The 17,723-nt window shown below is 47.3% G+C and overlaps 1 protein-coding gene across 2 annotated transcripts in view; it reads right to left on the reverse strand.

Annotated features, from left to right (window-relative positions):
• Nucleotides 1-1,282: 1,282 nt before the first annotated feature.
• LOC106562854 (FH1/FH2 domain-containing protein 3) overlaps nt 1,283-17,723 on the reverse strand; it is a 36,100-nt gene continuing 19,659 nt past the window's right edge. For both annotated transcript variants that reach the window (XM_082958035.1, XM_082958034.1), the window contains 11 exons: nt 16,531-16,736; nt 15,503-16,258; nt 14,958-15,113; nt 14,187-14,369; nt 13,433-13,552; nt 11,066-11,227; nt 9,886-10,076; nt 8,664-8,856; nt 7,371-7,545; nt 6,436-6,612; nt 1,283-2,152 (listed from right to left, as the gene is read on the reverse strand). In XM_082958035.1, the coding sequence (XP_082814161.1) occupies nt 2,070-2,152; nt 6,436-6,612; nt 7,371-7,545; nt 8,664-8,856; nt 9,886-10,076; nt 11,066-11,227; nt 13,433-13,552; nt 14,187-14,369; nt 14,958-15,113; nt 15,503-16,258; nt 16,531-16,736 (2,402 nt within the window). In that variant the 3' untranslated portion in view covers nt 1,283-2,069. The remainder of the gene's footprint in view (nt 2,153-6,435; nt 6,613-7,370; nt 7,546-8,663; nt 8,857-9,885; nt 10,077-11,065; nt 11,228-13,432; nt 13,553-14,186; nt 14,370-14,957; nt 15,114-15,502; nt 16,259-16,530; nt 16,737-17,723) is intronic.

Here is a 17,723-nt window from a genome sequence, read left to right on the forward strand (position 1 = left end):
GTGTGTCGTCTGAGACGGCCCTCTCTGTGTGTGTGTGTGTGTGTTGTCTGAGGCGTCTCGCTCTCTCTCTGTGTGTGTGTGTATTGTCTGAGACGTCCCTCTCTGTGTATGTATTGTCTGAGACGTCTCTCTCCCTCTCTGTGTGTGTGTGTGTATTGTCTGAGACGTCCCTCTCTGTGTGTGTGTGTGTGTGTGTTGTCTGAGACGTCTCTCTCTCTGTGTGTGTGTGTGTCTCAGTGACGTCTCAGTGTGACGTCTCAGTGTGTGTGTATATTGTCTGAGACCAGGCTCAACATGACCTCTATTTAACAGCATATAAAACATTAGACTCTCTCACACTATAATTATAAAAAGTTAATAACATCTGATGCTTTTATCCATTATAATAATAATTATACCAGAGTTTATATTCAACCACTTCTTGACTAAAACATCCTGTTACCCCCCTCCACCACCCTGATTCCAGACACGCAGTAGTCTTTAAAAATAGTCTCATTTGTCCTTAATGTTCAGTTAAATGTACATCATACTGTATAAATCTCTTAAATATGATACATCATGATGTCTACCACAGCAAAACATCTGTATATTTACATCAATACCTGAAACACTTCTCCAGCCTTCAGCCACGTTTCCTGAAACACTTCTCCAGGCCTTCAGCCGCGTTTCCTGAAACACTTCTCCAGGCCTTCAGCCGCGTTTCCTGAAACACTTCTCCAGGCCTTCAGCCGCGTTTCCTGAAACACTTCTCCAGCCTTCAGCCGCGTTTCCTGAAACACTTCTCCAGCCTTCAGCCGCGTTTCCTGAAACACTTCTCCAGCCTTCAGCCACGTTTCCTGAAACACTTCTCCAGCCTTCAGCCACGTTTCCTGAAACACTTCTCCAGCCTTCAGCCACGTTTCTACCGAGTGACTCGTCCATTTAGAGGAAAAAAACTAAACAATGAACAGTAGAGTTTTTCATATCTTCCAGCACGACGTGAAGAGAAACGGGTGTTATGGGTGTTATGTAGTGAGACAGGAACAACCCCAGCCTTAGGGGGGGTACTGTAGTCAGCACCAGCATGTCCTTTCTACATGTACTGTCTCTTCTGGGGGGGGGACGGGACTGTAGTCAGCACCAGCATGTCCTTCCTATATGTGCTGTCTCTTCTGGGGGGGGACGGGACTGTAGTCAGCACCAGCATGTCCTTTCTACATGTACTGTTTCTTCTGGGGGGGGGGGGGACTGTAGTCAGCACCAGCATGTCCTTCCTACATGTACTGTCTCTTCTGGGGGGGGGGGGGGGGGGGACTGTAGTCAGCACCAGCATGTCCTTCCTATATGTACTGTCTCTTCTGGGGAGGGACGGGACTGTAGTCAGCACCAGCATGTCCTTCCTATATGTACTGTCTCTTCTGGGGGGGGACGGGACTGTAGTCAGCACCAGCATGTCCTTTCTACATGTACTGTCTCTTCTGGGGGGGGGGGGGACTGTAGTCAGCACCAGTATGTCCTTCCTATATGTACTGTCTCTTCTGGGGGGGACGGGACTGTAGTCAGCACCAGCATGTCCTTCCTATATGTACTGTCTCTTCTTTATGTCAAATCAGGCCTTTCTCAGATCCAGGCCCTTGGTACTGGCATGACTTCATCCTTCCTCTTCATTGCTGGTGTGTGTAGTAGTACTGTGTCTCAGTCTGTCTGTGTAGGTCTGTGTGTCTCTGTGTGTTCAGAGCTTGTCACCAGTCTGTGTAGGTCTGTGTGTGTCTGTGTGTTCAGAGCTTGCTACCAGTCTGTGTAGGTCTGTGTGTCTCTGTGTGTTCAGAGCTTGTCACCCGTCTGTGTAGGTCTGTGTGTGTCTGTGTGTTCAGAGCTTGCTACCAGTCTGTGTAGGTCTGTGTGTCTCTGTGTGTTCAGAGCTTGTCACCAGTCTGTGTAGGTCTGTGTGTGTCTGTGTGTTCAGAGCTTGTCACCAGTCTGTGTAGGTCTGTGTGTGTCTGTGTGTTCAGAGCTTGTCACCAGTCTGTGTAGGTCTGTGTGTGTCTGTGTGTTCAGAGCTTGTCACCAGTCTGTGTAGGTCTGTGTGTTCAGAGCTTGTCACCAGTCTTGTTGCTGAGTCCCAGAGCCTGAACCACGTCGACACTTAGTCCGCTCTTCAGAGTCCTCCTCACTGCAACACACAGAAACACCACGTCAAACCAGATGAGAACGCACACACACGTTACCACGCCAACGCACCGTCTCAGGGATAATTTAAAAAAAACATTTCCATTTCACACCTCCCACCACCCACCGCTCCAAGAGGTTACCCCCCCACCCAGCGGTCCAGAAGGTTACCCCCCCACCCAGCGGTCCAGGAGGTTACCAACCCACCCAGCGGTCCTTTAGACCAGAACCCTATTCCCTATATAGTGCACTACTTTAGACCAGGGACCTATTCCCTATATAGTGCACTACTATAGACCAGAGCCCTATATAGTGCACTACTTTAGACCAGAGCCCTATTCCCTATATAGTGGTACTACTATAGACCAGAGCCCTATTCCCTATATAGTGGTACTACTATAGACCAGAGCCCTATTCCCTATATAGTGGTACTACTTTAGACCAGAGCCCTATTCCCTATATAGTGGTACTACTTTAGACCAGAGCCCTATTCCCTATATAGTGGTATTACTATAGACCAGAACCCTATTCCCTATATAGTGCACATCTTTAGACCAGAGCCCTATATAGTGCACTACTTTAGACCAGGGACCTATTCCCTATATAGTGCACTACTTTAGACCAGAGCCCGTTAGGGTGCCATTTTGGATGATATCAACACATCTTCATTTTGTGAAGGTTCTTGTACACTTTACTGAGATGTCAGGATGTCAGTTGAAAACAGAACAGAAATCAGTTCTTCATTTGTGGGAGAATGAAAGCCTGGGAGGATATAAACGCTGGGTATGTAGATATCTTTAGAGAGGAACTAACAACAGAGATATTATGGGCCCAGGGAGATAACGCTCTGTTGTCCAGATAAAGCTCTGTTATGAACACACATCATGCTGTGGATGGACACACAAGGACATAGAGACACAGACAGGGACAAAAGGGCTTATCCCTCAGTGGCGTCACACATCTAGCCTTGACCCTTTCCAGGTACTGGTGGTAGAAGTTCAATGAGATCAAGATGGACGACAGTAGTCACCAAGCCTTGTCTAGTAGGACTACAGAGTGGACGGAAGACAGTAGTCACCAAGCCTTGTCTAGTAGGACCACAGAGTGGACGGAAGACAGTAGTCACCAAGCCTTGTCTAGTAGGACTACAGAGTGGATGGAAGACAGTAGTCACCAAGCCTTGTCTAGTAGGACTACAGAGTGGACGGAAGACAGTAGTCACCAAGCCTTGTCTAGTAGGACTACAGAGTGGACGGAAGACAGTAGTCACCAAGCCTTGTCTAGTAGGACTACAGAGTGGACGGAAGACAGTAAATCAAATCAAATCAAATGTATTTATATAGCCCTTCGTACATCAGCTGATATCTCAAAGTGCTGTACAGAAACCCAGCCTAAAACCCCAAACAGCAAGCAAAGCATGTGAAAGAAGCACGGTGGCTAGGAAAAACTCCCTAGGAAAAACTCCCTAGAAAGGCCAAAAACCTAGGAAGAAACCTAGAGAGGAACCAGGCTATGAGGGGTGGCCAGTCCTCTTCTGGCTGTGCAGGGTGGATATTATAACAGAACATGGTCAAGATTTTAAAATGTTCATAAATGACCAGCATGGTCAAATAATAATAATCATAGTAGTTGTCGAGGGTGCAACAAGCACGTCCGGTGAACAGGTCAGGGTTCCATAGCCGCAGGCAGAACAGTTGAAACTGGAGCAGCAGCACGGCCAGGTGGACTGGGGACAGCAAGGAGTCATCATACCAGGTAGTCCTGAGGCATGGTCCTAGGGCTCAGGTCCTCCGAGAGAAAGACAGAAAGAGAGAATTAGAGAGAGCATATTTAAATTCACACAGGACACCGGATAAGACAAGAGAAATACTCCAGATGTAACAGACTGACCCTAGCCCCCCGACACATAAACTACTGCAGCATAAATACTGGAGGCTGAGACAGGAGGGATCAGAAGACACTGTGGCCCCATCCGATGATACCCCCGGACAGGGCCAAACAGGCAGGATATAACCCCACCCACTTTGCCAAAGCACAGCCCCCACACCACTAGAGGGATGTCTCCAACCACCAACTTACCGTCCTAAGACAAGGCCGAGTATAGCCCACAACGATCTCCGCCATGGCACAACCCAAGGGGGGGCGCCAACCCAGACAGGAAGACCACGTCAGTGACTCAACCCACTCAAGTGACGCACCCCTCCCATGGACGGCATGGAAGAACACCAGTAAGCCAGTGACTCAGCCCCTGTAAAAGGGTTAGAGGCAGAGAATCCCAGTGGAAAGAGGGGAACCGGCAAGGCAGAGACAGCAAGGGCGGTTCGTTGCTCCAGCCTTTCCGTTCACCTTCACACTCCTGGGCCAGACTATACTTAATCATAAGACCTACTGAAGAGATAAGTCTTCAGTAAAGACTTAAAGGTTGAGACTGAGTCTGCGTCTCTCACATTGGTAGGCAGACCATTCCATAAAAATGGAGCTCTATAGGAGAAAGCCCTACCTCCAGCCGTTTGCTTAGAAATTCTAGGGACAATTAGGAGGCCTGCGTCTTGTGACCGTAGCGTACGTGTAGGTATGTACGGCAGGACCAAATCGGAAAGATAGGTAGGAGCAAGCCCATGTAATGCTTTGTAGGTTAGCAGTAAAACCTTGAAATCAGCCCTTGCCTTAACAGGAAGCCAGTGTAGGGAGGCTAGCACTGGAGTAATATGATCAAATTTTTTGGTTCTAGTCAGGATTCTAGCAGCCGTATTTAGCACTAACTGAAGTTTGTTTAGTGCTTTATCCGGGTAACCGGAAAGTAGAGCATTGCAGTAGTCCAGCCTAGAAGTAACAAAAGCATGGATTAATTTTTCTGCGTCATTTTTGGACAGAAAGTTTCAGATTTTTGCAATGTTACGTAGATGGAAAAAAGCTGTCCTTGAAACAGTCTTGATATGTTCTTCAAAAGAGAGATCAGGGTCCAGAGTAACGCCGAGGTCCTTCACAGTTTTATTTGAGACGACTGTACAACCATCCAGATTAATTGTCAGATTCAACAGAAGATCTCTTTGTTTCTTGGGACCTAGAACAAGCATCTCTGTTTTGTCCGAGTTTAAAAGTAGAAAGTTTGCAGCCATCCACTTCTTTATGTCTGAAACACAGGCTTCTAGCGAGGGCAATTTTGGGGCTTCACCATGTTTCATTGAAATGTACAGCTGTGTGTCGTCCGCATAGCAGTGAAATGTAACATTATGTTTTCGAATGACATCCCCAAGAGGTAAAATATATAGTGAAAACAATAGTGGTCCTAAAACAGAACCTTGAGGAACACCGAAATTTACAATTGATTTGTCAGAGGACAAAACATTCACACTAGTCACCAAGCCTTGTCTAGTAGGACTACAGAGTGGACGGAAGACAGTAGTCACCAAGCCTTGTCTAGTAGGACTATAGAGTGGACGGAAGACAGTAGTCACCAAGCCTTGTCTAGTAGGACTACAGAGTGGACAGAAGACAGTAGTCACCAAGCCTTGTCTAGTAGGACTACAGAGTGGACGGAAGACAGTAGTCACCAAGCCTTGTCTAGTAGGACTACAGAGTGGAGGCCTTTTGTTCCAGCCAAACTCTACTGTAACTGGTATAGACCAGATTGAAGACCTTGATCAGGTGAATTGTTGTCATATTGTGTTATTGACTGTATGTTTTGTTTACTCCATGTGTAACTCTGTGTTGTTGTTTGTGTCGCACTGCTTTGCTTTATCTTTGCCAGGTCGCAGTTGTAAATGAGAACTTGTTCTCAACTAGCCTACCTGGTTAAATAAAGGTGAAATAAATATATATCTATTTTTTAATTAGGTGCTGGGCTTGAACAAAAGCCTGCACACCTACAATGGATCCAGGCTAGTGATGAACGGTGGGAGCTGTATGGAATGGCAGTTCAGCAGCCTCTCTACATTTAGAGATGGCAGTACAGCCAGAAGAGGACTGGCCACCCCTCATAGCCTGGTTCCTCTTTAGGTTTCTTCCTAGGTTTTTTCCTTTCTAGGGAGTTTTTCCTAGCCACCATGCTTCTACACCTGCATTGCTTGCTGTTTGGGGTTTTAGGCTGGGTTTCTGTACAGCACTTTGAGATATCAGCTGATGTAAGAAGGGCTATATAAATAAATTAGATTTGATTTAGAAAGGGTCACTTGGGAAATAACACGTGAAGAAACAGAGAGAGAGTTTATTTAGATGAAGAGATCAATTCAACAACTGGCTCTGGTCTACTTAAAGGCCCATTCCTCTCCATGTTGTAGTACTCACACGACTTCCTGTTGAGGCGGGAGCGTTTGCGTGTCTTGGGGCTGGACGGCCTCTCTGTGGGGTTCCTGGTAACAGACTTGACTAGGCGATCCATGATCTCATCCGTAGCATCATCCTGGGAGCTGGCACTGTCCTCTTTGGCCACAGACATCTGGGATGGAGAAACTGGGCCTAGACCTGGGGACGAAATCAAATCCAACTTTATTTAAAATGGGGACGAAATCAAATCAAACTTTATTTAAAATGGGGACGAAATCAAATCAAACTTTTAAACACACACAGTTGAAGAAGTTTACAAACACCTTAGCCAAATACATTTAAACTCAGTTTTTCACAATTCCTGATATTTAATCCTAGTAAAAATTCCCTATCTTATGTCTGTTAGGATCACTAGTCTAAAGAAGGCCAGTTTAATTGCTTCTTTAAATCAGAACAACAGTTTTCAGCTGTGCTAACATAATTGCAAAAGGGTTTTCTAATGATTAATTAGCCTTTTAAAATGATAAACTTGGATTAGCTAACACAACGTGCCATTGGAACACAGGAGTGATGGTTGCTGATAATGGGCCTCTGTACGCCAATGTAGATATTCCATGACAAAAAAATCAGCCGTTTCCAGCTACAATAGTCATTTACAACATTAACAATGTCTACACTGTATTTCTGATCAATTTGATGTCATTTAAAAAAATGGGCACATTTTTTTGTTGCTTTTCTTTCATAAACAAGGACGTTTCTAAGTGACCCCAAACTTTTCAACGGTCGTATATATATATATATATATATATAACCCTCCAGAGACTGCTGGGATGCAGAGATTTATTATGTTTCATTATGCCTGAAATACCAACCCATTCCTGGGTTAGCACCATGTTAGCAGACAGAGGTCCTGCTGGGTGAGTGTATCTGTGTGTCTGCATCTCTGGGGGTCTTACTGCGGTAGCCCCGGTTGCGGCGCAGGTTCCCCTGGTGGTCGGTGCTGCTGGAGATGTTGAGGATGTTCTTCATGTTCTCATGCTCCTCCTGGGCCGGCTCTGGATCTACAGGCCTGGAGACAAGGGAGGGGCTGTCCTGGGACTGGGGAGAGACCGCACCAGAGAACTTCTCCGTCTGAGAAGGGGGGAGGACAGAAAGGGAGGGAGAGGGAAAGAGCGAGAGTGTGAGAGAGGGAGGGAGTGTGAGAGAGAGAAAAAGAGCGAGAGAGCGAGAGAGAAAAAGAGCGAGAGAGCGAGAGAGCGAGAGAGAGAAAAAGAGAGAGAGCGAAAAAGAGCAAGAGAGCGAGAGAGAAAAAGAGCGAGAGAGCGAGAGAGAGAGAGGCAGCATGGATTCAGACACTGGTGTAAAAGGTAGGAGGAGTGTAATGACTTCTGAAATCCACTTTGCATTTTAAATGAGAAAATGTCAATGTGTGAAGCCAGTTTTAATAAAACCAGGTTTAATAAAGCCTTAGTGTGGTTTAATAAAACCAGGTTTAATAAAGCCAGGTTTAATAAAGCCATAGTGTGGTTTAATAAAGCCAGGTTTAATAAAGCCATAGTGTGGTTTAATAAAGCCAGGTTTAATAAAGCCATAGTGGGGTTTAATAAAGCCAGGTTTAATAAAGCCATAGTGGGGTTTAATAAAGCCATAGTGTGGTTTAATAAAGCCAGGTTCAATAAAGCCATTGTGTGGTTCAATCTTGCTCTACCATCCCCTACCCCTACCCTCTACCCCTACCCCCAGACCTAGCCCTACCCTCTACCCCCAGACCTAGCCCTACCCTCTACCCCTACCCTCTACCCCCAGACCTAGCCCTACCCTCTACCCCCTAGCCCCAAACCTAGCCCTACCCTCTATCCCCAGACCTAGCCCTACCCCCTAGCCCCAGACCTACCCTCTACCCTCTACCCCTACCCCCAAACCTAGCCCTACCCTCTACCCCCAGACCTAGCCCTACCCCCTAGCCCCAGACCTACCCTCTACCCCTACCCCCAGACCTAGCCCTACCCTCTACCCCCAGACCGAGCCCTACCCTCTACCCCTACCCTCAACCCCCAGACCTAGCCCTATCCTCTAGCCCCAGACCTACCCCTACCCTCTACCCCCAGACCTAGCCCCAGACCTACCCCCTACCCTCTACCCCTACCCTCTACCCCTACCCTCTACCCCTACCCCCAGACCTACACCCTACCCTCTACCCCTACCCTCTACCCCAACCCCCTAGCCCCAGACCTACACCCCAGACCCACCTCAGTGATCATCTTTCCCCTGGTCTTGGTGCGTTCCCTGTGGGTAGCCCGCTTGTGTTTCTGGGTCAGGACCCTCTCCCTGGTGGTCCGGTACTCCAGAGAAAACTCACTGATAATCTTACAAAAGTGGGTGACTTTAGTGTCCCGAACAGAGTAGGATGGCTGACCTAGGTACAGCAGGAAGGAATGGAACCTGAGAGAAAGAGAGAGAGGGGTAGGGAGAGAGAAAGAGAGAGAGGGGTAGGGAGAGAGAAAGAGAGAGAGGGGTAGGGAGAGAGAAAGAGAGAGAGGGGTAGATAGAGAGAAAGAGAGAGAGGGGTAGATAGAGAGAGAGAGAGGGATAGAGAGAAAGAGAGAGAGGGATAGGGAGAGAGAAAGAGAGGGATAGGGAGAGAGAAAGAGGGGTAGGGAGAGAGAAAGAGAGGTAGGGAGAGAGAAAGAGAGGGGTAGGGAGAGAGAAAGAGAGGGGAGAGAAATAGAGGGGAGAGAAAGAGAGGGGTAGGGAGAGAGAAAGAGAGGTAGGGAGAGAGAAAGAGAGGTAGGGAGAGAGAGAGAAAGAGAGAGAGGGATAGGGAGAGAGAAAGAGAGAGGGATAGGGAGAGAGAAAGAGAGGGATAGGGAGAAAGAAAGAGAGGGATAGGGAGAAAGAAAGAAAGAAAGAGAGGGATAGGGAGAGAGAAAGAGGGGGATAGGGAGAGAGAAAGAGGGGGATAGGGAGAGAGAAAGAGGGGGATAGGGAGAGAGAAAGAGGGGGATAGGGAGAGAAAGAGAGGTAGGGAGAGAGAAAGGGGTAGGGAGAGAGAAAGAGAGGTAGGGAGAGAGAAAGAGAGGTAGGGAGAGAGAAAGAGAGGTAGGGAGAGAGAAAGAGAGGTAGGGAGAGAGAAAGAGGTAGGGAGAGAGAAAGAGGGGTAGGGAGAGAGAAAGAGAGAGGGGTAGGGAGAGAGAAAGAGAGAGGGGTAGGGAGAGAGAAAGAGGGGAGAGCGAGGGAGAGAGGGGTTTTAGAGGGTAAGGGGATATTTCATGTGTATGGTTGTAGTTAGAAGTATGGAATGACTTTCCGTCATGTAAGCCAATTACCTACATCATTATTCAACTAGAAATCCTCTTTCCTGTTTATGTGTCTCAGTGAATGTGGTTTGTTATAAAAGGCTCCACATCTAGGGCTCTGTGTGTGTGTGTGTGTCTAGTGTGTGTCCTGTGTGTGTGTGTGTGTGTAAGTCACCTGTTGATGATGCGTCTGTGAACCACCTTCAGGATGATAATCCTCTCTGTACAGTCTTTAAGGAAGTCGGTCAACTTGTTCTTCAGGACAGCCTTGGTCTCGTGTTTAGACATCACCTTTAGATTGTCCCACGATGTCTTACACTTCCTCTCCAGCTGAACCAGGTTATCTGACAGCTGCTCAAACTCCACCTGGAGACGGGGAGACAGAGGGACAGACAGCGAGGGACGGCCGGACAGACAGAGACAGGGGGACAGACAGGGGGACAGACAGCGAGGGACGGCCGGACAGACAGAGAGAGACAGACAGAGGGACAGACAGAGAGTGTGAGACAGAGTTTAACACAACAGGTCCATTGTATCATTCTGACTAGTCAGCATTTCACTGTAAAGGTCTACTACACCTGTTGTATTCAGCATTTCACTGTAAGGTCTACTACACCTGTTGTATTCAGCATTTCACTGTGAGGTCTACTACACCTGTTGTATTCAGCATTTCACTGTGAGGTCTACTACACCTGTTGTATTCAGCATTTCACTGTGAGGTCTACTACACCTGTTGTATTCAGCATTTCACTGTAAGGTCTACTACACCTGTTGTATTCAGCATTTCACTGTGAGGTCTACTACACCTGTTGTATTCAGCATTTCACTGTAAGGTCTACTACACCTGTTGTATTCAGCATTTCACTGTGAGGTCTACACCTGTTGTATTCAGCATTTCACTGTAAAGGTCTACACCTGTTGTATTCAGCATTTCACTGTAAGGTCTACTACACCTGTTGTATTCAGCATTTCACTGTAAGGTCTACTACACCTGTTGTATTCAGCATTTCACTGTAAGGTCTACTACACCTGTTGTATTCAGCATTTCACTGTAAGGTCTACTACACCTGTTGTATTTAGCATTTCACTGTAAGGTCTACTACACCTGTTGTATTCAGCATTTCACTGTAAGGTCTCCTACACCTGTTGTATTTGGCGCATGTGACTAATAAAATGTTGATTTGATTTTTTGCTGCTTCATAGAACCTACAACCCAAATAAGCATGTCCTAATTAAACTAGATCAAACTATATTTAAATCCCATGAATCTGTGGGGGGGACAGAGCAGAGAGTCATTGATTTCCATAGAGCACTACTTTTACCCAGGGTCCCCCCCCGTCTACAGGGAGTCTTACTTTAGCAGAGCGTGTGATGGAGGGGATCTCAGAATAGACATCGGAGGTGTCCGTGTAGTTGTCTACTATGAAGTTACAGGTGTGATGGAGCAGAGACTGTCTGTGGACCGTATCCTTCACCTCGGTTACCTTCTCCAAGTAGTTCAGCTCAAAACCTTTAGCCTGCAGAGAGAGACAGAGCCAGGGGGGGACAGAGAGAGGGACAGACAGAGGGACAGAGCCAGGGGAGCACAGACAGAGGGACAGAGCCAGGGGGGGGACAGAGAGAGGGACAGAGCCAGGGGGGGACAGAGAGAGGGACAGAGCCAGGGGGGGACAAAGAGAGGGACAGAGCCAGGGGGGGAGACAGAGCCAGGGGGGAAGACAGAGCCAGGGGGGGAGACAGAGCCAGGGGGGGAGACAGAGTCAGGGGGGGAGACAGAGCCAGGGGGGGACAAAGAGAGGGACAGAGCCAGGGGGGACGGACAGAGAGAGGGGGGACAGAGAGACAGAGCCAGAGGGAGGGTGACAGAGAGACAGAGGGTGACAGAGAGAGAGGGAGGGTGACAGAGAGAGAGGGAGGGTGACAGAGAGGGAGGGAGGGTGACAGAGAGGGAGGGAGGGTGACAGAGAGGGAGGGAGGGTGACAGAGAGGGAGGGAGGGTGACAGAGAGAGAGACAGAGAGAGGGGGGGACAGAGCCAGGGGGAGACAGAGCCAGGGGGGGGGGGGGGAGGGACAGAGAGACAGAGCCAGAGGGAGGGTGACAGAGAGAGAGGGAGGGTGACAGAGAGAGAGGGAGAGACAGAGCGAGACAGATGGGCAGACAGAAAATCAGACAGACAGGCGATATGACAGTCAGAGGTAAACTACATTAGACTCAAAACTACAACAATCAACCCATCTAACAATAAACAGTAAATATACTCTACTGAACCGTTTCCTCCTTCCCCCTTCAGGATAAACATCTTCTAACCAGCTTAACCAACTCAAAGTCATTGTGAAGCCAAGTCATTGTGAAGCCAAGTCATTGTGAAGCCAAGTCATTGTGAAGTCAAGTCATTGTGAAGCCAAGTCATTGTAAAGTCAAGTCATTGTAAAGTCAAGTCATTGTAAAGCCAAGTCATTGTGAAGCCAAGTCATTGTGAAGCCAAGTCATTGTGAAGCCAAGTCATTGTGAAGCCATAAGGCAGGTGATTTGTACCAAGGCATTAAAGCTTTCTGCTCCAGACAGCACGTCGTTCCTGTATCAACTGTGGGTTCAATCTAATCCCTTCACTCATTGAAATTGTTACAAAGTGTATAAAAACTATTCTAATAAAGGCACCAGTTGGATGAAGATTCTCCAAACTTTTATAATCCAACAATTATTAACTGAATTATAGCACAGATACTGATTGGAGTTTAAGGGATTTTGGTAGGAATTGAGGTTTTGAATTTGTCGTCAAATATTGAGAAGAAAAAATATATATATATATGAGTGCATATTTTTTTATATATATATATTTTTATATATGAGTGCATATTTTTTTATATATATATTTTATTGTATCAGGTATATTTTGTGTTGGAATAAAGAACATTATTTGTGCCTCATTTGCATAAATACACCAGGTGTATTTTATTTGCATATATTATTAAATTAACAAACATTTCAACTGTATTAAATTATTACTTTTTTAATTTTAATGAAATAAAGTTCTTTCTTGTGATGTGGAGACGATGTGTTAAATCCCTGACTAAGTTTTACCGTTCTGATTCAACGGGAAAGACAAACGTATTCCATTGACACCATTTCCGGGGTGTTTTTCGACAGGTCATTATACAAACATTTCCGCGGTCGTAACGTTACGTGACAAGTGGATTTTTTTTGCACCCCACCTCAAACACAGGAAGTAGATGTTTTTTGCACCCCCCTCAAACACAGGAAGTAGATATTTTTTGCACCCCACCTCAAACACAGGAAGTAGATATTTTTTGCACCCCACCTCAAACACAGGAAGTAAATGTTTTTTGCACCCCCTCAAACACAGGAAGTAGATGTTTTTTTGCACCCCCTCAAACACAGGAAGTAGATGTTTTTTGCACCCCCCTCAAACACAGGAAGTAGATGTTTTTTGCACCCCCCCTCAAACACAGGAAGTAGATGTTTTTTTGCACCCCACCTCAAACACAGGAAGTAGATGTCTGAAAAAGACAGCTCCTCAGGTGGGCGGGTTTATGCACACTTGCTAGTCCACTTGAGGTGATATTTTTACATTGTTGTACGATACGAGGCCTTACATTCCTAATGCCCTATATAGCCCTATGGGCCCTGGTCAACAGTAGTGCACCACTATACAGGGAACAGGGTTCCATTTGGGACGCAGAGGAAGAAGAACACACTTACACTGGTACTGTTGAGGAAGTTTCCAATGGCCAAAAGCGTTGCTAGGATGCGCTTAAAGGTTTTGTTTTTGGCGAGCTGCTCCATGCCTAGTTTCAGGTCGAAGAGAGGCTCAGCTATCTCCTGTACAGAGACGAAGAGAAGAGATGAACGACATTCAGGGGAAAGAGAGACTCAGCTATCTCCTGTACAGAGACAAATAGATTAATAACATTCAGGGGGAAGAGAGGCTCAGATATCTCCTGCACAGAGACGAAGAAATTAACAACATTCAGGGGGAAGAGAGACTCAGCTATCTCCTGCACAGAGACAAAGAGATTAACAACATTCAGGGGGAAACAAACTGCATCAAACAGGCTCGGCAGTCAGTGAGGATTCACAGTCCACTACACTAGTGCTGCACATGATGACTGGAGATGTAGGATACTCATGGTCCCACATTCCATGGACCCTTATCAGTTTCTGAATGAGGCACGAGGACTATTCCATAATGAGAGCAGAACACTAGCCTGGGCCCAGATCAGTTTCTGAATGAGGCACGTGGACTATTCCATAATGAGAGCAGAACACTAGCCTGGGCCCAGATCAGTTTCTGAATGAGGCACGAAGACTATTCCATAATGAGACTAGTAGAACACTAGCCTGGGCCCAGATCAGTTTCTGAATGAGGCACGAGGACTATTCCATAATGAGACTAGCAGAACAGACTGCATCCAAGGCCAGATGCTTTAGGAATACAGAGCCCCCCTGATCCTACCTTCTCCAGGGTTTCATAGTTGAGTTTGAAGGCCCAGAGCTGTAGTCGAGCGCTGAGGCCACTGATGGACGATAGGGTGAGGAGAAACTGTTCTGCTGAGCCCAGGGGGACGTCGGGGTTAGCCAGCTGAGCCTCCTGGATCTTCTGCTTCTCCTCCTCACTAGGAGTCATCGTCAGGATTTTCTACAAGACAACAGATGACTGGAGTTAGAGGCATGGATTTTCTAGAGGAGGAAGAGAGAGAGGGGGATGACTGGAAAAGATGACTGGAGTCATGGATTTTTCTAGAGGGGGATGACTGGAAAAGATGACTGGAGTCATGGATTTTCTAGAGGGGGAAGAAAGTGGGGGATGACTGGAGGCATGGATTTTCTAGAGGAGGAAGAGAGAGAGGGATGACTGGAGTCATGGATTTTCTAGAGGAGGAAGAGAGAGAGGGGGATGACTGGAACAGAGGACTAGAGTCATAGATTTGTACCACAGACAAAGGAAAATCAGAGGACTAAGAAAGTGTGAGTAGTAGACATTTTGTTATTTAAAAATAAAAAAGGTGCTTTGTTGACAGAGAGATTTTCAGGTATACCGTCATTGACAGTAAACACAAATTCATCTACACTAGAGAAATAGTGTAGTTCTCCCCCTGAACCCTTCGCAGGTCACTGATGTTCTATGTCAGAATGCACTGATCCTGGTGTAAACAGCCCTACAGATCCTGTTCAGTTGTAACTGTAACGGTAACAGCCCCACCCAGTGGTGAAAAGACAGTATCACCTCGATGCCTTCCTTGTTGATGGCAAACTCGTCAAAGTTGAGGATGGCGGTCTTGATGACGTGGACAGCCGGTAGTACGGTCATTCCGATGTTGATGGCGTTGCTCCTCTTAGAATCTAACACCAGTATCTCTGCCTTCTTCACTTCTGCTCCTTTCTGCAAGGACGAACGACATAGAAAAGATTTACAATTCTCCAGTCAGTTCTCCAGTCAGTTCTCCAGTCAATTCTCCAGTCAATTCTCCAGTCAATTCTCCAGTCAATTCTCCAGTCAATTCTCCAGTCAATTTACCTGTTAATTAAGCAGTCAATTCACCAGTCAATTCACCAGTCAATTCACCAACAGAGAATACAGTTAATATTGCTTTTACTTCATTCCTGCTTTACAGTACTTGAGACAGCTTTACATAATTTACACAGGCAGTCCAATTGACATATTTTGCCAATTATTTAGGCATATCTGATATTTTCCCTTCATGTGTAAATGGCAACAAAAACACATGGAATCTGATCTTTTGATTTCTGAGCTGATGTAAATCACCTCACCTTTAGAGCCACGGGGAGCTCCTTGGCCTTGGACTCAAACAGGTGTTCCAGCTTGGCCGTATCCACGGTGACCTTATCCAGCGATGCCCACACCGTCCCGCGTCCGAATTTACACTTCCTGGGACTGTCTGACTGTTTGAGTTCTTTCCAGAACAACTTGACCGTCTTTCTCTTCTTGGCAAAGGCCGGGTCTGGAGGCTGGGAGGAAGAGGAGGAGAAAGGTGGAGGGGGAGCTCCAGGAGGAGGGGGAGGAAGAGGGGAGCAGAGACCTCCACCCGGTGGGGGAAGAGGTGGAGGAGGGGGACTCAGACACGGAGCCCCAGGAGGAGGAGGAGGAGGAGGGGGTGGAGGAGCGGAGGCTAGTCCAGGCATAGGTGGAGGAGGAGGTGGGACGCCACCACCACCACCACTGGCCCGACCAACACCCACGTCAAAGACATCCACGTCCAGAACATCTATATCCTCCTCCTCCATGAGGTCAGAGAAGTCCAGGTCTTTAATCTTCAGAGCTTTGGAGCTGGGTTGGAGCAGGTCCCAGGCGTCAGTCTGTCTGTCCCTGGTCAGAGGGGTCATCTGGGTTCTCTCTAGGTTTCGGGAGTGGGTCTCTGCATCGATGCTGTACTGCGGACGGACACGCCGGTTCTGCTGCTCCTCTGCCAGCCTGGCCCGCGCTGCCTGGGCACTGCCACCCAGACCCTGCAGCTCTGCCCTCCTGAAACTGTTGTCCTCGCTGGGTAGAGGCTGGGCCTGGTGGGCCTGGGGGAAAACGACCAGTTAGTTCATCAAGGCCATCTGGATCGATTACAAAATGTGGCAATCGAAAGATTTCAAATTTGAATGATATTTTCCAAAAGCTGGACAGATATAAGTTTAAATTAAAATAAACACAATGCTGTTTTTTAATTCAGCATCCCCCCCTGCTATAGATCAGTCAGCATGTGTTCATCTCTGCTATAGATGTCTGTATCTGTTCAATAAAGTCAGAACATTTCATTGAAAAGAAAACCCAGACACTAATTAATTCCTACCTTGAGGTTAGATAGACGCTCCTTCACACTGCTACCAGCCCTGCCCAGCCCTCTGTGATCCTCTGGCTCTCCGGAGAGGCTCTCCTCGGGGTCAGGGTCGGTGCCTGACGGGCTCTTCAGGGGACCGGCTGAGAAGTTCTTGGCGTAAAGCATGTTCAGCATGAACTTCTTCTCATTGGAGATGGTGTTCTGTTGGACACTGACACCTACAGGACAGGAGGGAAGGACAACTGCATGTTACGATCATCCTATTCACACACATAGCATTATATATATATATATACATATATATACACTGCTCAAAAAAATAAAGGGAACACTTAAACAACACAATGTAACTCCAAGTCAATCACACTTCTGTGCAATCAAACTGTCCACTTAGGAAGCAAGACTGATTGACAATAAATTTCACATGCTGTTGTGCAAATGGAATAGACAACAGGTGGAAATTATAGGCAATTAGCAAGACACCCCCAATAAAGGAGTGGTTCAGCAGGTGGGGACCACAGACCACTTCTCAGTTCCTATGCTTCCTGGCTGATGTTTTGGTCACTTTTGAATGCTGGCGGTGCTTTCACTCTAGTGGTAGCATGAGACAGAGTCTACAACCCACACAAGTGGCTCAGGTAGTGCAGCTCATCCAGGATGGCACATCAATGCGAGCTGTGGCAAGAAGGTTTGCTTTGTCTGTCAGCTTAGTGTCCAGAGCTTGGAGGCGCTACCAGGAGACAGGCCAGTACATCAGGAGACGTGGAGGAGGCCGTAGGAGGGCAACAACCCAGCAGCAGGACCGCTAACTCCGCCTTTGTGCAAGGAGGAGCAGGAGAAGCACTGCCAGAGCCCTGCAAAATGACTTCCAGCAGGCCACAAATGTTCATGTGTCTGCTCAAACGGTCAGAAACAGACTCCATGAGGGTGGTATGAGGGCCCGACGTCCACAGGTGGGGGTTGTGCTTACAGCCCAACACCGTGCAGGACGTTTGGCATTTGCCAGAGAACACCAAGATTGGCAAATTCGCCACTGGCGCCCTGTGCTCTTCACAGATGAAAGCAGGTTCACACTGAGCACGTGACAGACGTGACAGAGTCTGGAGAGGCCGTGGAGAACGTTCTGCTGCCTGCAACATTCTCCAGCATGACCGGTTTGGCGGTGGGTTAGTCATGGTGTGGGGTGGCATTTCTTTGGGGGGCTG

Source organism: Salmo salar, chromosome 11 (genome assembly GCF_965601325.2).
Source record: "Salmo salar chromosome 11, fSalSal1, whole genome shotgun sequence".
Classification (NCBI taxonomy): Eukaryota; Metazoa; Chordata; class Actinopteri; order Salmoniformes; family Salmonidae; genus Salmo; species Salmo salar.